General features: G+C 46.3%; 1 protein-coding gene across 1 annotated transcript in view; it reads right to left on the reverse strand.

Moving 5' to 3' along the window:
• Positions 1-13907, reverse strand: part of ADGRE1 (adhesion G protein-coupled receptor E1) — a 273334-nt gene that overhangs the window by 80161 nt on the left and 179266 nt on the right. Inside the window, exon 8 of the mRNA XM_086917969.1 lies at positions 11133-11332. Coding sequence (XP_086774095.1) covers positions 11133-11332 — 200 coding nt within the window. The remainder of the gene's footprint in view (positions 1-11132; positions 11333-13907) is intronic.

Here is a 13907-nt window from a genome sequence, read left to right on the forward strand (position 1 = left end):
TCTTACCCAGTCCAAAGATCAGGGCTTGATCCATCACCGTTATTTATCTCACTGCACCATCCCAGCTCAGAACCTGGCTATATGCAAATCAGTCTGTCCCTGGCCCAGTGCACCATGGGAACAGGGCAGACTAAACTACCAAGCCAATTCTTCACCAGAATGGAGACAAGCTACCGGGGACCGGTTTCTGGCATTTCAGCCGTCTTCGGCCCGGCTTGCTTGAATCCTGATGGTGCAGTGAGAGAGGGACTCATGTCTGAGTATACCCTGCCACACCTATAGTGGCCAAAAACGATTCAGAAAAGGGGGTGGTGATGAACAGAGTGTCTGAATTAAGCAGACCACTCTTACCCAGTCCAAAGATCAGGGCTTGATCCATCACCGTTATTTATCTCACTGCACCATCCCAGCTCAGAACCTGGCTATATGCAAATCAGTCTGTCCCTGGCCCAGTGCATAATGGGAACAGGGCAGACTAAACTACCAAGCCAATTCTTCACCAGAATGGAGACAAGCTACCGGGGACCGGTTTCTGGCATTTCAGCCGTCTTCGGCCCGGCTTGCTTGAATCCTGATGGTGCAGTGACCACCATAAGCGTGGAAGGGTATACTCAGATGTGAGTCCCTAGCTCATTGCAACATCAGGATTCAAGCAAGCCAGGCCGAAGATGGCTGAAATGCCAGAAACCGGTCCCCGGTAGCTTGTTTCCTTCCCAGTATAAGAATTGGCTTGGTGGTTTGGTCTGCCCTGTTCCCAAGATGCACTGGGCCAGGGTCAGACTAATTTGCATATAGCCAATTTCTGAGCTGGGATGGTGCAGTGAGCTAAAAAACGGTGATGAATCAAGCCCTGATCTTTGGACTGGGTAAGAGTGGTCTGCTTAGCTCAGACACTCTTTTCATCACCACCCCCTTTTCTGAATCATTTATGTCCACCATAAGCGTGGAAGGGTATACTCAGATGTGAGTCCCTATCTCATTGCACCATCAGGATTCAAGCAAGCCAGGCCGAAGACGGCTGAAATGCCAGAAACCGGTCCCCGGTAGCTTGTTTCCTTCCCAGTATAAGAATTGGCTTGGCAGTTTGGTCTGCCCTGTTCCCATGATGCATTGGGCCAGGGTCAGACTAATTTGCGTATAGCCAATTTCTGAGCTGGGATGGTGCAGTGAGCTAAAAAACGGTGATGAATCAAGCCCTGATCTTTGGACTGGGTAAGAGTGGTCTGCTTAGCTCAGACACTCTGTTCATCACCACCCCCTTTTCTGAATCATAGTTAGAGATGTTGGCTTTTTATTTATCATTCATACCAAATAGTGTTAGGGACATTTATCCTTGCATTGAGGTTACATCACCCTAGTTGTGTTCATGAACCTTTTTTCCATGACAAACTAGAAGCGATACTCCTCTGTTTCATCCTTTTTGACCTCTTTCGTGTGCCAATAAAGTTATATTGATAGTGGTCTTTGAAATAGAGATCAAGACTCACTTCCTTCGGAGATTTGGACTGGTACAACAACCACATCCAGTTAGACTCTTGGGAGCAGCCTGTTTTTATTTATCTCAATGCTTCACCAATACCATCCAGTTTTGGTGTAAATAAATAACACTGACTTCGTTTTTTGAAATCTCGGAAGCCATCAGCTTCTCTACCACGATCCGCGAGGCGAGGTCTCGTCATTTTTCATTCTGGACACGTAAACTACGCAAAAACAACAGTTGATGGACAGAATGCAGAACAATGTCATACATTCACCCCAGTACAGAGATCTGGGCCTAAATCCATTGTTTTTTGCACTCCACACCACCCCAGTTCAGACATGGCCATATGCAAATCAGCCTTCACCCTGTGCCTCATGGGAACAGTCCAGCCCAAACTGCTAAGCCATGTCTTTCCTGGACCGGAATCAAGCATCCTAGGACCGGTTTCTGGCTATCAGCCATCTTCAGCCAGGATAGCTTGACTCCAGTGGTGTTAAGAGCATGGGACTCACATCTGAGCATACGCATCCCACTCAGGGTGACAAATGCAAAAACAATAGTTGATGGACAGAATGCAGAACAATGTCATACATTCACCCCAGTACAGAGATCTGGGCCTAAATCAATCATTTTTTTGCACTCCACACAACCCCAGTTCAGACATGGCCATATGCAAATCAGCCGTGACCCTGTGCCTCATGGGAACAGTCTAGCCCAAACTGCCAAGCCATGTCTTTCCTGGACCGGAATCGAGCATCCTAGGACCATTTTCTGGCTGTCAGCCGTTTTCAGCCAGGATAGCTTGACTTCAGTGGTGTGGAGAGCATGGGACTCGCGTCTGAGCATACCCATCCCACTCGGGGTGACAAATGCAAAAACAACAGTTGATGGACAGAATGCAGAACAATGTCATACATTCACCCCAGTACAGAGATCTGGGCCTAAATCCATAGTTTTTTTGCACTCCACACCACCCCAGTTCAGACATGGCCATATGCAAATCAGCCTTGACCCTGTGCCTCATGGGAACAGTCCAGCCCGAACTGCCAAACCATGTATTTCCTGGACCGGAATCAAGCATTCTAGGACCGGGTTCTGGCTATCAGCCGTCTTCAGCCAGGATAGCTTGACTCCAGTGGTGTGGAGAGCATGGGACTCACGTCTGAGCATACCCATCCCACTCAGGGTGACAAATGCAAAAACAACAGTTGATGGACAGAATGCAGAACAAAGTCATACATTCACCCCAGTACAGAGATCTGGCCCTAAATCCATTGTTTTATTGCATTCCACACCACCCCAGTTCAGACATGGCCATATGCAAATCAGCCTTGACCCTGTGCCTCAAGGGAACAGTCCAGCCCGAACTGCCAAGCCATGTGTTTCCTGGACCGGAATCAAGCATCCTAGGACTGGTTTCTGGCTATCAGCCGTCTTCAGCCAGGATAGCTTGACTTCGGTGGTGTGGAGAGCATGGGACTCACGTTTGAGCATGCCCATCCCACTCGGGGTGACAAATGCAAAAACAACAGTTGATGGACAGAATGCAGAACAATGTCATACATTCACCCTAGTGCAGAGATCTGGACCTAAATCCATCATTTTTTTGCACTCCACACAACCCCAGTTCAGACATGGCCATATGCAAATCAGCCTTGACCCTGTGCCTCATGGGAACAGTCTAGCCCAAACTGCCAAGCCATGTCTTTCCTGGACCGGAATCAAGCATCCTAGGACCATTTTCTGGCTGTCAGCCATTTTCAGCCAGGATAGCTTGACTTCAGTGGTGTGGAGAGCATGGGACTCGCGTCTGAGCATACCCATCCCACTCGGGGTGACAAATGCAAAAACAACAGTTGATGGACAGAATGCAGAACAATGTCATACATTCAACCCAGTACAGAGATCTGGACCTAAATCCATCGTTTTTTTGCACTCCACACCACCCCAGTTCAGACATGGCCATATGCAAATCAGCCTTGACCCTGTGCCTCATGTGAACAGTCCAGCCCGAACTGCCAAGCCATGTCTTTCCTGGACCGGAATCAAGCATCCTAGTACCGGTTTCTAGCTATCAGCCATCTTCAGCCAGGATAGCTTGACTCCAGTGGTGTGGAGAGCATGGGACTCACGTCTGAGCATACCCATCCCACTTGGTGTGACAAATGCAAAAACAACAGTTGATGGACAGAATGCAGAACAATGTCATACATTCACCCCAGTAGAGAGATCTGGGCCTAAATCCATCGTTTTTTTGCACTCCACACCACCCCAGTTCAGACATGGCCATATGCAAATCAGCCTTGACCCTGTGCCTCATGGGAACAGTCCAGCCCGAACTGCCAAGCCATGTCTTTCCTGGACCGGAATCAAGCATCCTTAGACCGGTTTCTGGCTATCAGCCGTCTTCAGCCAGGATAGCTTGACTCCAGTGGTGTGGAGAGCATGGGACTCACGTCTGAGCATACCCATCCCACTCGGGGTGACAAATGCAAAAACAACAGTTGATGGACAGAATGCAGAACAATGTCATACATTCACCCCAGTACTGAGATCTGGGCCTTAATCCATTGTTTTATTGCATTCCACACCACCCCAGTTCAGACATGGCCATGTGCAAATCAGTCTTGACCCTGTGCCGCAAGGGAACAGTCCAGCCCGAAATGCCAAGCCATGTCTTTCCTGGACCGGAATTAAGCATCCTAGGACCGGTTTCTGGCTATCAGCCGTCTTCAGCCGGGATAGCTTGACTCCAGTGGTGTGGAGAGCATGGGACTCACGTCTGAGCATACCCATCCCACTCAGGGTAACAAATGCAAAAACAACAGTTGATGGACAGAATGCAGAACAATGTCATACATTCACCCCAGTACAGAGATCTGGGCCTAAATCCATCGTTTTTTTGCACTCTACACCACCCCAGTTCAGACATGGCCATATGCAAATCAGCCTTGACCTTGTGCCTCATTGGAACAGTCCAGCCCGAACTGCCAAGCCATGTCTTTCCTGGACCGGAATCAAGCATCCTAGGACCGGTTTCTGGCTATCAGCCGTCTTTAGCCGGAATAACTTGACTCCAGTGGTGTGGAGAGCATGGGACTAACGTCTGAGCATACCCTTCCCACTCGGGGTAACAAATGCAAAAACAACAGTTGATGGACAGAATGCAGAACAATGTCATACATTCACCCCAGTACAGAGATCTGGGCCTAAATCCATTGTTTTTTTGCACTCCACACCACCCCAGTTCAGACATGGCCATATGTAAATCAGCCTTGACCCTGTGCCTCATGGGAACAGTCCAGCCCGAACTGCCAAGCCATGTATTTCCTGGACCGGAATCAAGCATTCTAAGACCGGTTTCTGGCTATCAGCCGTCTTCAGCCAGGATAGCTTGACTCCAGGGGTGTGGAGAGCATGGGACTCACGTCTGAGCATACCCATCCCACTCGGGGTGACAAATGCAAAAAAAACAGTTGATGGACAGAATCCAGAACAATGTCATACATTAACCCCAAGACAGAGATCTGGGCCTAAGTCCATCGTTGTTTTGCACTCCTCACCACCCCAGTTCAGACATGGCCATATGCAAATCAGCCTTGACCCTGTCCCTCATGGGAACAGTCCAGCCCGAACTGCCAAGCCATGTCTTTCCTGTACCGGAATCAAGCATCCTAGAACCTGTTTCTGGCTATCAGCCGTCTTCAGCCAGGATAGCTTGACTCCAGTGGTGTGGAGATTATGGGACTCACGTCTGAGCATACCCAGCCCACTCGTTGTGACAAATGCAAAAACAACAGTTGATGGAAAGAATGCAGAACAATGTCATACATTCACCCCAGTACAGAGATCTGGGCCTAAATCCATCGTTTTTTGCACTCCACACCACCCCAGTTCAGACATGGCCATATGCAAAACAGCCTTGACCCTGTGCCTCATGGGAACAGTCCAGTCCGAACTGCCAAGCCATGTCTTTCCTAGACCGGAATCAAAGCTGATTTGCATATGGCCATGTCTGAACTGGGGTGGTGTGGAATGCAAAATGCAAAAAGCTTAATATGGTCCATCATCTCTTGCTGAAAAGAATTAAACATAGCTTCCATACTGGCGACAAGCGACAGATTGCTTATTTGAGGTGTAGCCATGTTATGTTCTTTGGTAGTGGGTTTTTGCATTACTAGATTAGTAATCCAGGAAGAAAAGAAACCCCCACTTTATCCAAATGTGATGTATCCGGTAATCCATGGGCCTTTTTGGGGTGCTTAAATATATTCCCTTCAAACGGCTTCCTTTAAAGCTGTGGTGATTTATTAACTTTTGACGCGACTGGCCAGACAAACCAGGGTTATTTGCACTCAAGTTTTCCTGAGTGGCACGTTGGGTCTTAACTTTTGTCCATTTAAGTGTCTTAGATTTAGAAGAAGCTGAAACCTTTGATGGAGCAAGGTTTAATACGTAACAAATCTTGCTTGGATTCAGCCCTTTTGAAATAACCAGCGTTATTAACCAACATGTTTTGTAAGTACCAATAATTGCACTACACACATTTCAGTATCTAGGGGAAGCTTTCTTATGTGCTTTACTAACAAGTAACTCGAGTGTCTTAATATGCCCGCCGAAAACACAGGAATTCTTTTGCGCATGCTCCTACTGTATCTACGTAGTATGACATACTTTGCTTTTGATGGGAATTCTTTGCAGCTGCGCAGTAGTGCCAGAAATGGCCGCTTTGAATCTCACATGGTAATGCATATGCTTCTGCCTAAACTAAACCTTGTGTGTTTGCTTAACTGCTAATGCATTAGATAAAATAAAATAAATGGGAATAGAGTAGAAATAAGTGTTATACAGTGCATTTATTTATTTTTGTATTTTAACGTGTCTCTCTTTGACTTTATTGATAGCTCGTATTTGGGCCTGAAGGGTGTTTATATTCTCCATCTTGGATATGCAGTGCATGCGCACTCAAACTCTGAAAACCTTGAATTCCTGACGTTGAAACCCTGCCAAGTCCCATCTTACCAGTGATGCGCCTGGAAACCTCCCCTCGTGACACGGAGAAAGGAGAAAAATATAATAAAATATTTTACATTGTATATGAAATGAAATAATGCTGGGTGGAATACAATCATGGAAAAGTACATTGTGGGTGGGAACCTAGTTCAATTAACTAAAGGAAAATTACTTCATACTGGTATGGTGTCCTCTCCCTGTCTTTCTGACCCATCAAATAAAGGGAATACACGAATTTGCAACATTGGGGGGTGGTACATACTCTGGAAAATGGTATAACTAAGGTAGGCTTAGTCAGTTAGATTGTCCGACTTATCACAGTCCTGTCACTGAACCAACATATGCTGATGGAGAATCGAGAGCAGAGGGCTGGTCGAGCACTCTGACAGAAGAATCTTGAATTTGCTGAGGGAGAAGAATCGATCTACCCAGTCGGGGTACGAGAGTAGCATCAGAGAGGGGTGTAATGCCGGCGTTGCACTTAGCAGAGATGACCTGTCCTGTCCTGCACCTGTCCTGACCTGTTGGTTCCTGATTACTCGGGAGCCCTTTTTTCCCAGCCCTTGGCCAGGGGTTGGTCCTCGCACCATTCGAGGTAAAAATAAATTTGTGTGGGATGTCCTAGTACCGTTTCCCTTTCTCACCCTTCCCAGGTACCAATGTCTAAAAGTGATTATGCAAAGTCTTTAATAATTAAATCTTTGATTATTACTTTTCTACTTGAAAAGTCTTTAACTGCTCTGTATTGGTACTTGACTCACCAAATATTGCATAGATAAAGTGTTTAAAACTGCCCTGAGTCTGTGGTTATTTTATGATAAAAGTAAATTATTATGCTACCTAGTATTCTAACTGGCAGATCCATTTACCAAAGTGATTAAATGAGTAAAGTGACAAATACTTGGTAAGTTGTGGTGTTCAGGTATATTTTAGAAAACTCCTGATAGGCGGGAAAAGAGATTACCGGTTTAAAGTGTGCATGTTTATGGGCCCAGGTGAGTATGTTTAGAAATATCCTAAACTGGTAATCTCGTGCCATCACATTTTGGATGATGTCTTCAGATACTGAATTCAAAACTACTTTGGGTGCCCCAGATTGAGCATCCGGCATAGGGGATGGTTCAGTAATCAGGCTCTTTACAGCTTCAATAGGGTCTTCTACCAGGTTAAGCTCAGTGGAACTAGCACCCATTGCCGTAGTAATGTAGGAGGTGATAAAAGTTAAGCATGACTCTTTATCTTATCCTTGTTCCCCAAATGTCTCTTAATCTCCATTTTTTGGAAGCTGTTGATTTAGGTACCAAGAATTTGGAAAATAAGCTGTTGTGACGGCACCCCAAGTGAATTACCGCTCTACGCCAATCTTTCTGTAAGGAGGCATCCTTCTCATCTCATCAACTGCAGGACCAATGTTGACTGGTGTGGGCCCAGAAAATTGAAGAAAGAAAGCCAAGAGCCCTGGCCCAGCCCAGCCCAGCCTTGTCCGGTCGCAGGCGGATGTAGACGGGCCCACTCTTGGCCTGGTCTTGGCCCGGGAGCACACCCGGGCACATCCCGCGCAGCAGGAGGAAAAGCGGCCTTTTATTGAGCACCCAACTAACATTCTCCCACCTCCTTCTCCCTTGAAGCGGTCAGACAAAGACTGGCAAAGCAGTATAGGGGTTGCAGTCCACCGTCAAGCAGGTCTCCATGGCGTCCAACTCAATAAGTGTTGGAAGAGAGGGATGAAGTAATAATACTCATTGGTTGACTTGTTTGAGATAATAAAGTGCCTTAAACAGGCTACTGACATTGCTGGGGGTGGGGGTGGCTGGGAGGGGTGGGGAGGAAGAGCAAAGTGCATGCCACCAAAAGACAGTTGTACGTTCAGGAATTCTTGTTTTGTCTAGTGTCATCTCCCAGTGTGCCTCAAGGCAGACTGTTACACAGCTCGATCTTGGCCAGGAGGGTGACATCTGCCCAGCACTGGTGGCTTAGATGGAAACACCTCACCTCCCAGAAGCATGAAAGACCAGCTGAACAAAGACAGCAAAGGAGCAGGAACCAGTACCACGTAAGCCCTCAACAGAGGAAAACACTGCCGAGAGGGAACACCAGACCCTCCTACCTTATATCAGGTGGAGAACCAGTAAAACAGCTGGATAGTGGTGCTCTGGGTTCTACCTGTTGTCTTTGTTGAAATTAAAGCAGATACAGCAACACACACTCTGTTATTAGGAATGTACAGACCCAATCACATTTAAGCCTTACCTCAATTAACTAACAGTCAAACGTAGAACCATCTGACAATAGGACAGGGTTGGAATGAACAGAAAGCAGATCGTCATGTGACAGATGGATGGCTTGGCAGGAGTTTCATACCAGAGCATCATGAACACATACTAGGTAACAATGTACAAGGTAAAATGTAACATGCATGGGCATAAAGAAAGTATTATAGCTACTGTTTAGCAACATCTGGCCGGACCAGATACACATGTATTTTCCCCTGCCCCTGTTTGAGCATTCTCCCCAAACAAATATACAAAGGACATCCGCGGCTGGCGCCATCAAATGTCAGCGTGCCTAATATAAAGACTGTTTAGACTTGAATCCACCTCATGCCTCTTTAATCGACTACCAGACTTTCCTGGTGCATTTTGCTTGCTTTTGCAGGCATAGGCCCTAAGAGTCGGTGTGCGACGGGCTGGGAGAAGGGCGGGGGGGGGGGGGGGGGGGGGGGGGGCGGGGTAGGCCGGGAGGTGTTGCAGAACCCCCAAAATGGCCATGCTGGAGTTCAGTAGGTGAATGAGCAATAAATATGCACATAATGTTTATGTTTATCCTGTCACATTAGCTGTGTGTTAAAAGACAAAGGTCAAATGTCAATCTATGTGTTTTGACAACTTGATGCTTACTGGTATACTAATGTTTACTTTTATTTCTCAGACAAAAAAGTGAGACGATTTTGTAAAAGTGACCTTGGTGACAATCGTGCTGGTAAGCGAAAGCTCCAAAGTGTTTTTCCACAGATTCATGCATTTGTGGGCATTTTCAAACTCTGATCCATACCCTTTCATCTCTCGAATGGGTCTTCGATTTACTTTAGAACTGAACTGGTCTAAATCCCCATCCAGGGGGTAAAGGGGAACCATTCACCCATAGATTTGCAGGGCGTAGGGGAAGGGTATTCTCCACAGGCAAAAATATTTTGGGGCAGACTTACAAGCCCCTTGCACTGACTTTACGCCGCCGTTGCATCACTTCTGTGACGCAGCGTTGTCGTAAACAATGCGCCACGATGAAACATACTTACAACGTGACGCATCTAGGGAGATGCGTCACTTTGTAAAGCCCTGAGCTACATTATACCTGCGTCCGGTATAATGTATGTAGGGTGGGCGTTCCATCCCAAAGAAGCCTCGTAAAAGTGACGCCGTGAAATCCACACGATTTTACTGAGTCACTTTTACGATGCCACTGCGTCAACACCTTGCGCCTGCTTGAAGCAGGCATAAAGAGTGACTCAGCATGTTAGGAATAGGCCTTCCTAACCATTGTTGGAGTAGCGTCGTACTTGCGACACAACTCCAGCAATGCTCTGCCCTTACACTGACAAGATGCATCACATGCATCTGTCTGTCCTTGCGCCACAGTGCACCTCATTGTAAATGCAGCGCATCCATGGTGGCATAAGGCTATTTTCCGTCACGCAAGTTAACTAGCACATCTTGTAAATCTGCCCCTTTGTCTGCAGAGAAAAAAAGCGATTTTGCTCAGGGGTTCCTATTCCAGTTGTACATAGTTCTCTTCCACGTAGAATTACGATCAGCGAGCGTAGGTGTTTGTAAAGAACGTTACATAACCTTTCCAGGAGTACACCTGGGAAACTGTACCTGGTACAGCTTTCTAGGTGTACTTATGGCAATACATGTGAATAGAAAGAAGTAAGAAAAATATGGACAGGCGAAGACGGACATCTTCGCCCTTATTTATCCTATTTTTGTGTGAATCTGATCCAATGTTTAGAGTTGGGTATGGCTCATAATCCATTTCTAGCACAGTGATCTTCTTTCAAGGGATGATGACCCCACAATGATGGTATTCATTTTAGGTGGTAATGGGGGGAGTGGGCAGGCACACCGGCGTCTACATTCAACATAGTAGCTACCAAGTGCCAGTTCAATTGGAATTTCTTCTATATCACTGGAAAGAAGAGACTGATAAGATCAGGCAGTTTGCAATGGAACAGCCTGAGTAGGTTTATGTGGTCAAAAAGGAGGAGAACATGAAGATACCGCACTGCATAGGATTCCTTAAATTAATATTACTATTTAAAAGCAAAACAACAGACCTTTACCAGGAAGGAATTTAAGAATTCTCTGTGAGACCTTTGAAAACATTTTCTCGTTCTGAAGAGCATTTGTTTAGTAACTCAGAAGCAGCTAGGGATTTTCAGGACTGGTGGTGATCATTTAACGCTCACTTAATACCATTTGTGATTTAAAGGTGTGTAGATCAGACACTTCCCATGAGCCTCTGCTTTGGCAGCCATCACAGTGAACACCCAGTTCCTCCTTTGCATATATCCACCCTAACAACCAAAGCCACCCGGCCAGATTGTCATATTTCAACCCTCGACATCAGCAGTGCCACAAACCTTTAAATGTTCCAGGGTGAAGATGACGGGTTCTGAGAAGTTGGTCCTTTTGTCACTGGTGATTTGACCACTGACTACTCGAGAGTTTACTTCGATGTCACGAAGAGTTTCTGGTGAATCTGTGTTGCTGCCTTTGAAGAAACTCCCATTCAAGATGAGGTTCATGTCTGTGAAAGAGATGAACCCTACACCGATGGAGGCTGGAACATGTGAATGAGAAGAAGAATAAAAAACATGTCAACTAGAACAGAACTATGTAAAAAAAATAGCCCAAAGTAGCTGAATGCTAAGATTCCAAGGCCATTAACTCATGCAGATATCACATCACAAACTAGACTTTGACTAGTGGTGTCCTTTTTATGCACAATATGTAATAATCAGACATTATTTCACAAAAACAGACACCCCATTAAAACAAGCATTTGCAATGCAATAGGTCTCGCATTATTTAAGTTTGAGCTATTAGCATTGTAAATGGCAATTGTTTTTTGCTTTATGCTATAGTTTTTTTTTTACATAAAAAGCTTCATATAAAATATGTTTTATTAAAGTTATTTATGCAGTATCTAAATTTTGTTTGCATAAAACAGTATAATAATATCTTAGTAAAAAAGTCAAATATTTTAATGGAAATTCACCAAACGTTCATTTATGTGTTGGTTTTGAAAATAGCTAAATTAATAGCTTTGTCATTTACAATGCCAATAGTTATAACTTTCGCAAATGTGACACCTATAGCATTTGTAATGCAACATTTGTATTTATGTGACTTAGATGTATTGATATTACAATTAACAATGGCTTTTCATTTTTTTTAATACTTAATAAAAGTGATTGTAATTTATAATGGCAATAGCTTAAACTTTTGTAAATAACTTTTGTGAAGATTATGTTCAGTGTATTTTATTGTAACAAAATCCAAGAACAGAAGTGAAATATTAACATCTTTTTGTGACATTTGTAATAAAGCTTGAAACATTGAGAGAACATATTTGTGCTGTGGTGGTGCTGAGTGATGCTGTGGTGGTGCTGAATGGGGCTGTGGTGATGCTGAGTGATGCAGTGGTGGTGCTGAGTGGTGCTATGGTGGTGCTGTGGTGGTGCTGAGTGATGCTGAGTGATGCTGTGGTGGTGCTGAGTGGTGCTGTGGTGGTTCTGAGTGATGCTGTGGTGGTTCTGACTGATAATGTGGTGGTGCTGAGTGACTGTACTCACTGTCACTCTGCACTCACTGTCACTCTGCACGCACTCTGCACTGACTGTCACTCTGCACTCACTGTCACTCTGCACTCACTGTCACTCTGCACTCACTGTCACTCTGCACTCACTGTCACTCTGCACTCACTGTCACTCTGCATGCACTCTGCACTCACTGTCACTCTGCACTCACTGTCACTCTGCACTCACTCTGCACTCACTCTGCACTCACTGTCACTCTGCACTCACTGTCACTCTGCACTCACTGTCACTCTGCACTCACTCTGCACTCACTGTCACTCTGCACTCACTGTCACTCTGCACTCACTGTCACTCTGCACTCACTGTCACTCTGCACGCACTCTGCACTCACTGTCACTCTGCACTCACTGTCACTCTGCACTCACTGTCACTCTGCACTCACTGTCACTCTGCACTCACTGTCACTCTGCACTCACTCTGCACTCACTGTCACTCTGCACTCACTGTCACTCTGCACTCACTGTCACTCTGCACTCACTGTCACTCTGCACGCACTCTGCACTCACTGTCACTCTGCACTCACTGTCACTCTGCACTCACTGTCACTCTGCACTCACTGTCACTCTGCACTCACTGTCACTCTGCACTCACTCTGCACTCACTCTGCACTCACTGTCACTCTGCACTCACTGTCACTCTGCACTCACTGTCACTCTGCACTCACTCTGCACTCACTGTCACTCTGCACTCACTGTCACTCTGCACTCACTGTCACTCTGCACTCACTGTCACTCTGCACTCACTGTCACTCTGCACGCACTCTGCACTCACTGTCACTCTGCACTCACTGTCACTCTGCACTCACTGTCACTCTGCACTCACTGTCACTCTGCACTCACTCTGCACTCACTGTCACTCTGCACTCACTGTCACTCTGCACTCACTGTCACTCTGCACTCACTGTCACTCTGCACGCACTCTGCACTCACTGTCACTCTGCACTCACTGTCACTCTGCACTCACTGTCACTCTGCACTCACTGTCACTCTGCACTCACTGTCACTCCGCACTCACTGTCACTTCGCACTCACTGTCACTTCGCACTCACTGTCACTCCGCACTCACTGTCACTCTGCACTCACTGTCACTCCGCACTCACTGTCACTCCGCACTCACTGTCACTCTGCACTCACTGTCACTCCGCACTCACTGTCACTCTGCACTCACTGTCACTCTGCACTCACTCTGCACTCACTGTCACTCTGCACGCACTCTGCACTCACTGTCACTCTGCACTCACTGTCACTCTGCACTCACTGTCACTCTGCACTCACTGTCACTCCGCACTCACTGTCACTCCGCACTCACTGTCACTCTGCACTCACTGTCACTCTGCACTCACTGTCACTCTGCACTCACTGTCACTCTGCATGCACTCTGCACTCACTGTCACTCTGCACTCACTGCATGCACTCTGCACTCACTGTCACTCTGCACTCACTCTGCACTCACTCTGCACTCACTGTCACTCTGCACTCACTGTCACTCCGCACTCACTGTCACTTCGCACTCACTGTCACTTCGCACTCACTGTCA

This window comes from Lissotriton vulgaris, chromosome 4_1 (assembly GCF_964263255.1).
Source record: "Lissotriton vulgaris chromosome 4_1, aLisVul1.2, whole genome shotgun sequence".
Classification (NCBI taxonomy): Eukaryota; Metazoa; Chordata; class Amphibia; order Caudata; family Salamandridae; genus Lissotriton; species Lissotriton vulgaris.